This window comes from Brachycentrus maculatus, unplaced genomic scaffold (assembly GCF_059751285.1).
Source record: "Brachycentrus maculatus isolate JH-2025_06_01 unplaced genomic scaffold, ASM5975128v1 h1tg000612l, whole genome shotgun sequence".
Lineage (NCBI taxonomy): Eukaryota > Metazoa > Arthropoda > Insecta > Trichoptera > Brachycentridae > Brachycentrus > Brachycentrus maculatus.
In genome coordinates, this window is record NW_028281350.1 from 97,501 (window position 1) to 111,248 (window position 13,748).

The 13,748-nt window shown below is 31.6% G+C and overlaps 1 protein-coding gene across 4 annotated transcripts in view; it reads left to right on the forward strand.

Moving 5' to 3' along the window:
- The window catches only part of foxo (forkhead box, sub-group O), a 194,046-nt gene that overhangs the window by 20,562 nt on the left and 159,736 nt on the right, over positions 1–13,748 (forward strand). For all 4 annotated transcript variants that reach the window (XR_015838843.1, XR_015838844.1, XM_088273835.1 and 1 more), the window contains exon 2: positions 6,510–6,727. Coding sequence is in view for 2 of the 4 variants with exons in the window: in XM_088273835.1 (XP_088129961.1) it covers positions 6,510–6,727 (218 nt within the window). In the remaining 2 variants the exon portion in view is untranslated. The remainder of the gene's footprint in view (positions 1–6,509; positions 6,728–13,748) is intronic.

Genomic DNA, 13,748 nt, shown 5'->3' on the forward strand with positions numbered 1-13,748 from the left:
GTTCATTTAACATTTTGAAACCCAACAACTTGTACACTGTTTCTTTTTATATATATATTTAGTAATAAATGTAACTCTGAAGAGGGCAACAGGTTGTTGCCGAAACTAGTTGGTTAATAAAAATGTGAGTGGATCAGAACACATAGTATTTTTATTTCTCGAAATAATATATTTTATTTTTTTGTTTAACGCGTTCAAAGGATTAAGACGATTGAATGCCTTGGAGAACAAACGTACTATTACTTAAAACTTAAATGCCTATATTAGCAATAATATCACGTGGGGGGGTCAAAGTGTTTTTTGAAGCGTCCTTGAGGTATTTAGTATTCTACGAACATAGCACTTTATAAATTATACGTAATTATTATTATTATTTTATCTAAACGTTTCTCCTGGTTGAGTTAACATACCGTTTGAGCACTAATTTTCCTTTACTTTTTTTCCTGAGTGTAATTATTAATATATTCAATTCAATTTATTCAACAATTAACATATTACATGACAAACTTACATTTAAGGCGTATATATTAATAAAACAAATTACAATGTAAGTAAGTACAATGTACAATGTAAGTAAAAAGACTCTTGTTAAAGTTGTAGAATAATCTCGCTGTGGAATGCCCCTTCAGAGACATAGAATAGATCAATATCCGTCGTGATATTGTTCAGCATAGCGGTAGCTCTTCCTACAGGCATAACCATCGCCATCGGTAGGTTGGTCCTGTATACAGGAATGTGAAACAATCTTTGCCGACGCCGTCTTATTTAGGTAACTATCGGGAACATACAGACCAATGCTCCGCACAATTTCAGGATTATCGATCTTGCTGAGAAAGAGTTCATCAAGAAATATTTGTTTTCAATTGGTCTGGCTGTTTGTGATTTGTTTTTCACATATATGTTCCCTTACATAACTGTCCTACCTGCAGACAAACCTTTCAAATTGAAGGCTTTGCGAGTTATTTGAAAAAAAACATAATTTTAAGCTTCTAATGGGTTTTGAGTTTATTTTACCATATCGCTCACTCCTTTCAAGAACGTCATAAATCAAAAATCGTCAATTTTCAGTTGTGCATGTTTTCGGAATGCCCAGAAAATGTACTATATCCCAGCAAAAGCGGCATAATTTTAACTAAATATTTACCCGCTACAGGGCAGAAACGGTTGTTTTTGCATTTTGAAGAAAAGGTATTGTTTTATATTTTTTTTAAATAAACTAAATCTTTTTCGAATGGAGAAAAAACCTTCAGGTTTTACCTCAAAAGATCTGTTACACAGTAAAAATATCAATAAGTGGCTTGATATTCATGTTTAATACATTTCATTTTATTTTTAAACTTTAAAAACGATGTCTTGGAAAATCAAGTTTTTTGATTTATGACGTTCTTGAAAGGAGTGAGCGATATGTTTAGAGAGTATTAATATTTTAGTTCTAGCATGCCAATTGTTGTACTCCACAACAAGGTTGACAATAACTGGCGTATGTAGTGTTTTTGTTTCACAACAATAACATCAAAAAATACCTAAGAATTTTAAACAAGAAATAGTTTATGATAAGCTGAGCACTAATTTATAATTATTAATAATATTGAAAATAATAATGAAAAAGCTGATAACAGTTGGGTCAAGTCGAATGTTACATGCTTTATTTAAAAAAAAAACTTTTGAAATGCAGAGTATGACAAAAAAAAGACATCATTATCAATCATTATCTTAAATCTTTTTTCACTGCACTTCAGCTTAATAGAAACAGTTTTGAATTTGCAATTTAAAATATGTAAAATAAAATAGAAGGTATATTAGTATCGCCGATATGCACTCATAGGGCGTTTGTCCACTACACGGAATTACACGGAATTTTACCGTCCGGCACGTCAGTTAGCTTTTAAAAACGACGATTGGCTTGGATTGGCTCTTGCTTTGTCTATCTTTTTTCGGATCGGTGCACAGTGATTCGCCCAGAACAAGCCAGCAAGACAAAAGTCAATTCAATGAATCGACTTATTGATGATAACATGATAATAACAACCCCCCATTAGTCACAATTCCAGGTAATTATTATGGCAAATATTCCAGAACGATGAGTCATAAGCGGTTGAAATGAAGTGATAAGGTTATTCCTTTTTTGTAAACAATTTAGTTGCTATTTTGCAGTGCTTTCAATAACATCTTACAAGACTTGAAGTGAAGAATATTACTATTGCTGTAATGGATTTTACTTAAAAAGGTATGAATTTTTTTATTTTATTTTAAATTTGGTTCAAATGCACGACAGTATGAGTTATGATAGAGTTTGAAAAACTACGTAAAAATTGTAATTTTTTTTTTCGTTTTAAATTTTTGAACGTATGCATCTTTTTGTCCCCAGATGTATCCAAGCTAATTTTTTGATATTATGTAGCTACATTCATTAGCTATACAACGATATATAATTTTTATAAGACATATTGTAGCACTTTTCATTTATTTATTTTTTTCAGATCGTGAGTGCTCTCTCTCGAAATTAGAACTATTTGAAGAATGGCGGAAACATGCGAAAGAAGAACGAAATTTTCGTCTGATGGATTTTATTATTAAAAAATTTAGTGTTACGGATATGATTTTTGATTCAAAGAAGCATTTACTGATAAAATTTTAAAGTGTTTCTTCAAAATTCTCTGAAAAGTGGGCTGCAGCTAATATGAAGACGGACCATTTTTTAAACAAAAATAAAATTTGGTTAGAGGGCGTAGATGTAAAATTTACTATAAAAATGGATCATCCCTGCGCTTCTTTATCATCTTGAGGAAGTCAGCCTCAAGTCTAGTACACAGTGCGGTGGTTATTAAAACATTCATTCTTCCAGTCGGGGAGCTCTCGGAAGAATCTCAAGAGGCCCGAAATAAAGATTGTCGTAGATTCCGCGAGCACCATACTAGGAAACTGTCACGTACTTCCACGAATACAGATTTATTGAATATGCTTTTGAAAACATCCGATCCTGTAATTAACTCACTCAGAGAAGTACCTAGAAAGAGAACCGATAAGTTACCGTTGGAAGTTCTGAATTTCATTGTCCTGCCTTCAATAGCAGAACATCAGGTGGCAAATAACTGTCATCCATGTAACGATGGTGATTATTTAATATCTGATTCCTCTGATTGTGAGATTGATGATGAGTCGTGATAATGATTATTAGTCTTGTGTATTATTTATTAATGTTATTCTATGTTTATTTCTGTAATCTAAATTATTTCCGTAAAGTATATAGGTACAATAACAATAACTAAAGGGGGCTTCTGACAGCGACAGTTTAATCGCATTTTATGATAAAAATTGCTATAATTCTACAATAATATAGGAAAATAATTATTTGCCTACCACAGGTTTAATTTTTTGTTTAATCATTATTTTAGAATTAACGCGATTTTGGTCATAAAATGCCATTGATGTGTGACTATCGGAGGCCCTCACAAGTTGATTGTATAGTATTAAGAGTAAATTTATTTGTATAATTAATGATGTGTTTAATTGTGTATCCGCCTCCGTTGTGTAATGGTCAGCACGCTCGGCTACCGTTCTGGAGGTCCCGGGTTCGATTCCCAGGGGGGTCAAATAAATAAAAGGGATTTTTTCACTCGAATATTTATTCCATAATACCCTGGACTGGTACCTGAAGCGGAGGGCTGATCACCTTTCCTTCGTGTGTTAACGATCAAGATAACACTGCGTTTGTATGATGCAGTGCCCTATGCACCATTGGGGTGCGGATGAGGGTTTGTATTAATTGTGTATATTATGTATTTTCTTGTTATAACAATACTGATTTTTTTTTAAACTTTTTTTATTTCGTACTTAAGTTTTTTTAAATTAAAATATTCCCAAAGCTTCAGAATTATCAAACAATGCATAATTATTCGAAAAATCAATGAAATAATATTGATCAATACCAGAACAATCAAATCGTAGAATAAAATGTTTTTGTCCACCTAGCTTGTTCTGGGTGAATCACTGTGCGGTGCTCTTGATCGGTGCGTGAACACGTTGCGCGTAAATTCGATCACGCTAAACTATCGTAGTCGTTTTCATTTTTTTAAACCGGACTACCAGTCGGTGAAATCCCGTGTAGTGGACAATCGCCCTTACGGTTACATTTACGGACACTCACGTAACATTAATTTTCTTCGAATATTCAATAATAAAAATTGGAAATCATATTTTCAGGCGTTTTCCAGTATGCAAAAATAATTTGGGGTTCGGAGTCAATCATGGGTAGAATAGTGAATTGTTGCACGTGTGTTAAGCGATCACTTACAAACCTATGACAGGTTAAGCCCTGTAAATACTTAGGCTTCCATATTATTCGTCTATGTTGAGATGTCAATTTTTTTATTATGGTAAATTGGACCTTAACTAAGGTCTTAGTAGACCAACTCAGTTCCCAGTGTAGTAGGAGCGGTATACCAAATATGTATAACGCTCGCGCTACAGCGACGAAGTTACTTTATTTAGGCTATATAACCATCGTCTCATACCATCGTGTCTCTAGTGCTACGCTTCAAAAATACATTGAAATAATAATTAATTGTTGTAAATCAATATTGACCCACCCAACCAATCTGCTTAGTGTGACAATAATCGGGGTCTTTACCCCACTTTTTAATACTACACTGATAACGATGTGTGTGTGTGTGTGTATTATTGCTGCACAACTGAAATTTATCTACATTTTTTGTTATTATTTATTCATCAAACAGAAAGGAATCCACCAGCGTTAAATATGTACATGTTTAAAAAATTAATGCTATATGTAAGTATATATGCAGAGTGGTGAACGATCACTAACGGTTCACGTCAATTCATATTGAACTCCATTCATCTTTAAAAAAAAGTATAGGCGTTTCCATCAGAGTTGACCTGACACATAAATTCTACGTGTCGGGTTGTGGTCCCGTGGTTAGTGTCGCGGATTCTTGAGTCAGAGTTCCCGATTCGGACCCACTCTACCACAATTTTATACCTATTTCTAATAATGAGCCTCTCAGGCTCACAGTAATGGTATGAAATTGAAGTATTTTTGTAAAAAATATAAACATAAATATTTCTCTTTTTTTATTTATACTAAAACTAAAACTAAACATTCTAAGTGGTAGTTAGGTAGTATATGCATATAGACCTAAGGGGCGGTAACTTTATATAAAGTTAGACTTTTATTTTCTTTACAACATTTTGAGTGTGTCTAAATATTTGTTCACAAAATCTGGATTATCTCCAGTTACAGGGGTTATTTTCATATTATTTTTTAATATCTCATCAAAGATAATTTATTTACATTTTGAAAATTTTTCAAAATGTTGTAAATAAATTATCTGGTCAAATTATAAGCTTAATAATAAAAATGAAAATGGTATTTTCTGGCGTTTCTCATGTGTGTGATTATAATCCAGGATTCGGACCTTACATACTAATATAAGAGTTTCTGCTTAGTAAAAAGCTTCATTACATCTCACTAATAGATGTCTCTAGTGAAGTTCTAGTGATTCAAGAACAAGGTTTCTAAATTGTTTCACATATATATGTAGAACTTCCAAGAATTTGAGTAGTGTGGTTGTCAATAATGGGTAGAATTGGTGAATGTTACACGTGTGTAAAGTGATCGCTTAAATCAGCCTATGACGGTCGTCAGCCCCGTAAATGCCCAGACTTCCATATTCTTCTTCATCTTTGATGAGATGTTAAAAAATAATATTTTATTTTCTATTTATTGCTATAAGTATATTACTTGCATTGATGTATTGCATTACAAATTGTTTTTTTTTAAAACTAAGTTGCGAAATTTATTGAAAATGTGAAAGAACATTAAATTGTATCCCGATTTTACTGTGAATTTACATTTAAAAGCTTTCAATATACCTGTCACTGCCAATCTAAATAATACAAGTTTGTAAATCCATCACCAACTTTTCTAGAAGTACCCCCGGTGTAGGCAGTGAAAGGGATTAGTATTTAGTTGTTGGGTAATATATCCAAAATAAAACAAGGTTTTTGTTGGATTGAATTCTACATTTATTTATGTATATCTTAATACGTGACGCGTTTGACGTTGACGCGTCTTCTTAGGACATTATCAAACACTGACTAAAAAACTGTTTTTTAGACAATGTTTGATAATGCCCTAAGAAGACGAAACGCGTTACGTATTAAGATATACTTAAATAAATGTAGAATTCAATCCAAGAAAAACCTTGTTTTATTTTGGAAATATTGAATGGTTGGGCCATTCAATATGGAATTCTACCAACTGTCTGCAGTTACATACAATAAATTAGTATTTAGTTCATTTAGTCAGCTAGATCCGATTCCGACCCGACGTTGGCCGGTACACAGACCACAACCCCGACCAGCACAGCAGACAGACACGGAATAGTGCAAAGACATTTACAGAGAATGGTCAGTCATCGCTTTTCCACTCGACCATTATTCATCGACACTCTTTTTTTAAATTTTTTTTCTCTTATTTTTATGCACAGGTGCTCCCATTCCTTCCCCGGCGACAGTGGCAGCGAACAAGAAGAACTCCTCGCGGCGCAACGCGTGGGGCAACCTGTCCTACGCAGATCTCATCACGCAGGCCATCACATCATCCCAGGACAATCGGCTCACCCTGTCGCAGATATATGAGTGGATGGTCCAGAACGTGCCCTACTTCAAGGACAAAGGGGACAGCAACTCCTCGGCCGGATGGAAGGTATGGACACCTATTATTTTATTACAATATCATGCGATCCCGTCAGAAAAATTGTCGTTATCGGGATTGAAAAACATTGATTTCGTTGCAAGCGTGCAAAGTTAAAAGGAAAATTTATTCATCAACAAAAAATAATCAACAATTTACTATTATTTATTCACTCTTCCGATGATATATAAGTATTAAAGGCATCTCAACCTGGGACCACCTCCGTAGTGTAATGGTCAGCACGCTCGGCTACCGTTCTGGAGGTCCCGGGTTCGATTCCCAGGGAGGTCAAATAAATATTAGTAATTTTGTCACTCTAATGTTTATTCAATATTACCCTGAACTGGTACCTGAAGTGGAGGGCTGATCACCTTTCCTTCATGTGTTTACGATCAAGATAACACTGCGTTTATATGATGCAGTGCCCTATGCACCATTGGGGTGCGGATAAGGGTTAGAGAGAGAGAGAGACAACCCGGGATCCTCAAACATCTATCTTCTTTCATACAAACAATATATGCTTTATTTTAAATTGTCACCTATAATAAATAAATATTATTTTCAATTAAGTATCGGATTATGGGCTCGTGGTTAGTGTCGTAGACCCTTGAGTCAGAGTTTCTCGGTTCGAACCCACTTTACCACAATTTGATACCTATTTGATTTGATTCGACACCTGAAATAGTTTGAAATTAATGTATTTTTTGCAAATAGTAATAAACACATAAGCAAGTATATTACTACTTTTTTTAAATTACTCAGTAAATATTATTATTTCTTAAAATCTGTTGTAATACTGTTTCGATGCATTTCGAATTATTTTCAAACACCGTATGTGAAGCTGAGTCTAAATTTTAAATTTAGGTCCTTGGGACGCTGAAGGATGAAGAGGGTAGGTAGGATATATACATATTTTTAAAAATTATTAAAACAAGTCACAAACTGCAACATTTTCAAACAAAAAAATATCATTAAAATATATTATAAACCATATTCGCTCCCTAGGTGGAGCATATGCAGTCCACAAACTTGTCTCCAGGCTTTTCTGTCGGAGAAATATAAAAATTTAAATAAAAATAATCTTATAAATAAAAATAATCTTAAAATTAACAATATGATAATGATAAAAGCCTTCCACCTTTTGTTACTGTTCCCAATTAAAAAAATAATAATAAATAAGAGACAGCTCCTACAACCTGCCAAGGACATTCTTAAATTTGGAAATGATTGTGTACATCACAACACGTATCAGGGTGGATTTTTTTTAAATATTGCGTATTTTTTATTAATGATGGATGGATATAACCAGAAAGTGACTGCGAAATAAATTAATGAAAAAAAATGTATGCCTAATACAATTTACTGGATACCAATTTTTTATCAAAACTGATGAATGCAAACGTCTCATACATACAAACCTGACGAAATAATTTTTTTGGGATATCCTCTTTATATAAACTTCCTCTCGATGTGTATAATATATCTAAGAATACCGAAATACATGAATTGATTAACAAGGAACTTTAAGAAGAGCATCTGTTTTGAGATAGTATACTTATTCAAATGGAGTGTGGTACATGTTCATCTATTTTCGTCCATTTGTGTCTATTTTCTTTAGTTTTTTACTAAAATAAATATTTACACTAATCACCAACAATCGCCTTAAAATCTACAAAATCGATTGGTTCATTTATAGCCGAATTCTTCAAACAAGCCTAATGATTGATTTTCAACACGAAATTCTTTCAAACGCATTCTCGTCCTGTCATCGATAGTCAGCTTTCATTCCTCATGTGTTGATATTTTACTGCCGATGTAAAGTGTATTAACGTTTAAAAACATACCATCGAACATTGGTCAGAAAAAGAAAATATTGTATCGTATTATGCAATATACAGTGTAACCTCTCACAACGAGAACCTCTCATAACTCGATTAATTCGCATAACGAGCAAAACTGATGGTGGCAAAAATGCCCCTTAGCGAGCGACATTTCGCATAGCGAGTTGAGGAAGTAGCAGAGTAACAATATTTTAGCGCAATAAGGAAAAGTGTTGCATTGTACATTGAGAAGCATTGCCTTGATAAAAATGTGGCTATGTAATCTACAAATTCAATTGACGATTGTAGTGTTTTTACCAAATTTTGAGTGTAGGAAAAACAAATGTCTCAAAAAAGATTGAATTAGTTATCATAAATTCATAAATGATAAAATAGTAATTTAAATTTTTTTTTAATGCAAATCGAAATTCCATTCCAGGTTATAACAATTTTTAACAATTTATAAATATGTAATTTTATTTGAATAAACGTTAAAATGGTAGCATTTTTTCGGCAAGGATCGCATTACCGTATTTTACATTAATTTATATAATAAAATATTGTTGCCTTTAAATAAAGCTTCACATAACGACAAATATTATGAAACGAGTAAATTTCGTTATGAGAGGTTCCACTGTATTTAGTCTACTGACGACATAATATAATTGATTCCCCGATTGATTCCAAAAACACTGGACAAAATTATACTAACGTATTTTCCGTACTACCATCATCATCATGTGGTCGAAATCATAACCTCTAAATAACATCGATTCAATCCGTGTGATATGTTATGTATTGTGCAACATGTAAGTACACATAATAAAGTAGCTTACATATTACAATGAAAACATTTGTAGATTCACATGTTGGTCGTGATTATAATAATTTGGACAACTCTTTTGTGATGTTGTACACCACCTATTTTCTTGTAATTTGTGGTAATGACTCATATAGTTAAATGGTACAGTAATCGATCTACAATCTTTGTCAGTGAATACCACTGTATACATAATTAATTACACTACATTATAAAATTAAAATGTAATAAATAATATAGTTTCTATGGAAGTTGTTACGCGATTTCGCAATTGACCTCTAGCAATGATCATGGGTTATCTCAACTAATTTTATATCCGTATTTATCCATAATAACATCAATATTTACTATTTCTTTAATCCGCACCGATGGTGCATAGGGCACTACCGATGTCAGATTGACGCGATGTTAACTTGATAATTATATAAAGGCAGAGATTGGAATGTATAATGTTTGACGGGAGACCGATGCCGTATATAAACAAAGGGGTTCAGGTTAAATGTCAATATCGCTGTTTGGGAAAGGAGATAGAAGATAAGCAGAGGATATCAGTTCATAAAAGGAAAATGAGAATGTACCAATGACTAGGGCACTCTGGATTGAATACCTGCACTCGCACAAGGTTGTGTAAATTGCACATACATGGCACTGGGAATATGCGTCGGGAACCCTTCGACGAAACTCACTACGCACGATAAAAATATTAACAATATTAATTATTATTTATATTGTAATACCGGACACTGGATTATTCACTCTACGGATGAGATGTCAATTTTAAAGGTGTCTTAACTTGATATGAAACATGTATCATTCTTCCCTTTGTTTAAAAAAGAAGTCTGAGCATCCCACGGCTAACGACCTGGCAGTTGGCTGGCTAAAGCGATCACTTAATACTCCTGTGTAACGTTCAAATGTCATATGCCCTGGGATGCTCACACTTCCATCTTCTTTCATGAAAAGGGGAAGGATGACACATATTTCATATCGAGTTGAGACATTGATAAATATATTGTTAAATGATGTCTTTTTATATACATGTATGTTATATATATGCCGGTATTTTATATTCGTATCCGCCTCCGTAGTGTAATGGTCAGCTCGCTCGGCTACCGTTCTGGAGGTCCTGGGTTCGATTCCCAGGGGGTAAAATAAATAAAAGTGATTTATTCATTCTAATATTTATTCAATATAACCCTGGACTGGCACCTGAAGTGGAGGGCTATTCACCTTTCCTTCGTGTGTTAACGATCAAGATAACACCGCGTTCATATGATGCAGTTCCCTATGCACCATTGGGGTGCGGATAAGGGTTTGAAGAAGAAGTGATGAAGATGTAATATTGTTGCTGTTCACATTTCACAAAACGAATAAAAGGAATGACATCTCACCAATAGATGTCTCTAGTGAAGTTCTAGTGATTCATGAACAAGGTTTCTAAATTGGTTCATATATATAGAACTTCCAAGAATTTGAGTAGTGTGGTTGTCAATAATGGGTAGAATTGGTGAATGTTACACGTGTGTAAAGTGATCACTTAAACCAGCCTATGACGGTCGTAAGCCCCGTAAATGCCCAGACTTCCATATTCTTCTTCATCTTTGATGAGATATCAAAAAATAATATGAAAAGGAATGAATTTAAAGACAAATTTCTGTTTGTCAAAATACACAACTTCTAACGATAATATTAACTATTAAATTCATTATAACGATAATATTACGACGTATAAAGTTTAGAACCTCTGGAGTGATTTGCGCAACAAATCATCCCGGGTGATTCCCCGCAGAACCTTTTGTCCTTGGCCAGCTAAACTAAACAGTCGGGTCGCGTCCCAGAACCGGTTTCCCTGGACAAGGCGGACCACATACCGCCGCACAACGGATGGCGTGTTGTGCATAGAAAATTAATATGTGCATACATTATCATCTTACGTGCTGCTAGAGAAAGTATAAATGGCGCAGCTTCAAATCTCACCATCGGCGTTCTGTGGATGGAGAACGGTAACTTAGTTTTTTATTTTATTTTATTTAAGGAGTAGGAATCTCTATCCATTCAAATAAGAAGAAAAAAAACCTGATAACTTTCTTCTAATTATTAATTTCAAAGCTTATCTTATATTGCTTGCTATTGTACTCGGGATATGTATTACATCCGTTAATTTAGCGTCATCCAATAAATTTAAAAAAAAAGTATTTAACTTTTTTTACTTTATATTTATCATTTAGCATTTCTTTTTAATGTGTTTTAAAAGTGGTAGTTATTTTTTTTCGACTACGAAAATATACTAATATGTAAAACGTGCTTAAATTATTAACCGTGTTTGTGTATCTATATAAGTATATATATAAATATGTATATACATATATAAGTATATATATATATATATATATATATATATATATATATATATATATATATATATATATATATATATATATATATATATATATAAGTATATATATATATATATATATATATATATATATATATATATATATATATATATATATATATATATATATATATATATATATATATATATATATATATATATATATATATATATATATATATATATATATATATATATATATATATATATATATATATTTATATATATATATATACATTTATATATATATATATATATATATATATATATACATAAATATATATATATATATATATATATATATATATATATATATATATATATATATATATATATATATATATATATATATATATATATATATATATGTATATACATTTATATATATATATATATATATATATATATATATATATATATATATATATATATATATATATATATATATATATATATATATATATATATATATATATATATATATATATATATATATATATATATATATATATATATATATATATATATATATATATATATATATATATATATATATATATATATATATATATATATATATATATGTTCTATGTTTTCTATATATAAATATATGTACAAATATGTATATAAAAGTACATTTTTAATTCTTCTTATGTGGTGTCAATTTTGTGGATTGGTTTGAAGCAACAAAACCTTCTTCATCTTCTGCTATTCCGTACTATCATCCGCCACCCTCTTCCGCTCCTCATACGTTGAACAGCCCATTATCATCGTACAAGTCTCAAAGATATGCGGCGTGGGCGTCCTTTGGCGTTAGTTCCCTAATTTTTAATTACAACAGTAAAAATAAATCATTTGACTAGTAAAACTTTCATAATTAGAATCGCAAACAAAATCAATGAAATTTAGTAGGAAATAATAGGTATAAACAATTTGACAGTTCACAGTCATAAAGTGAAAAGTGTTAAGTGCAAACTATGAAGCTTGCTGGATGGATTTTTACTATATTCAATCAAACGTGTAAGATATAAGATAATATAAAGTTTATAGTATGTGTTGTCAAAAAAAGTTGTCACTATATCAAACGGTATTGTTTTCGATTACGTCACAACATGCCAGAACACTTGTATATGGTACGTGAGTGGATTTTTAAAATTTTTGGATTAGGTCAGTTTATACGAGCAATATGTAAATATGTTTTTTACTAGCTGTCTGCACTCGTCCACGTATTGCTGTGACTCAGTATGGTTAAATTGAAAATGAAGAGAATAAAAAGCACACATTTCTAAAATGTATCATTTCATAATGCTTGTGAAGTAATAAAAATAAATATGGAACAATAATATCATTGAAAACGTTGAAAATGTACAGTAACTATAAAAAAAAAAAATACTTTTTCCTCTCATTACGTGTGTTGCTTTTACGTTCAACAGATGGCGCTGCCATTGTGTTCAAAATATTTATTTTTAAAAAAATATACCTGTCATAGTATATTAAAACACTCGCGTTTTTTTATCCGTTGTGTGAAAAATTTAAGGATATTGGTTTTTAACCACTTTTGGTACTTTTCTCCAACCGTTTTCGACAAGAGCATTTTCATCTCTAGGGATAAAACTGGTCAAAAAAGTTCTAGTTTTATTTTGAAAAGTTTTATAAAATCTGCAACAAAGTATCTGCAAAAAGCATTCATGAAAAAAAGGAAATTTCATATTTTGAATAAACGGACAATGGAATCCTGTTTTGCAATGTTACGAAAAAAATCGAATCAATCGGGGAAGACTTTTAGGAGATTAAAGATTTTAAACAGACGAATTTGAGCATTTTTATTTATCTAGATATGTCGCTCACTTCTTTCAACAACGTCATATATCAAAAAACTTGGTTTAAGTTAGTTTAATAATACAATAATATGTATTAAAAATAAATATCAAGCCACTTATTGATCTTTTTAGTGTGCACCAGATCCTATTTAGGTAAAATCTGAATGTTTTTTCTCCA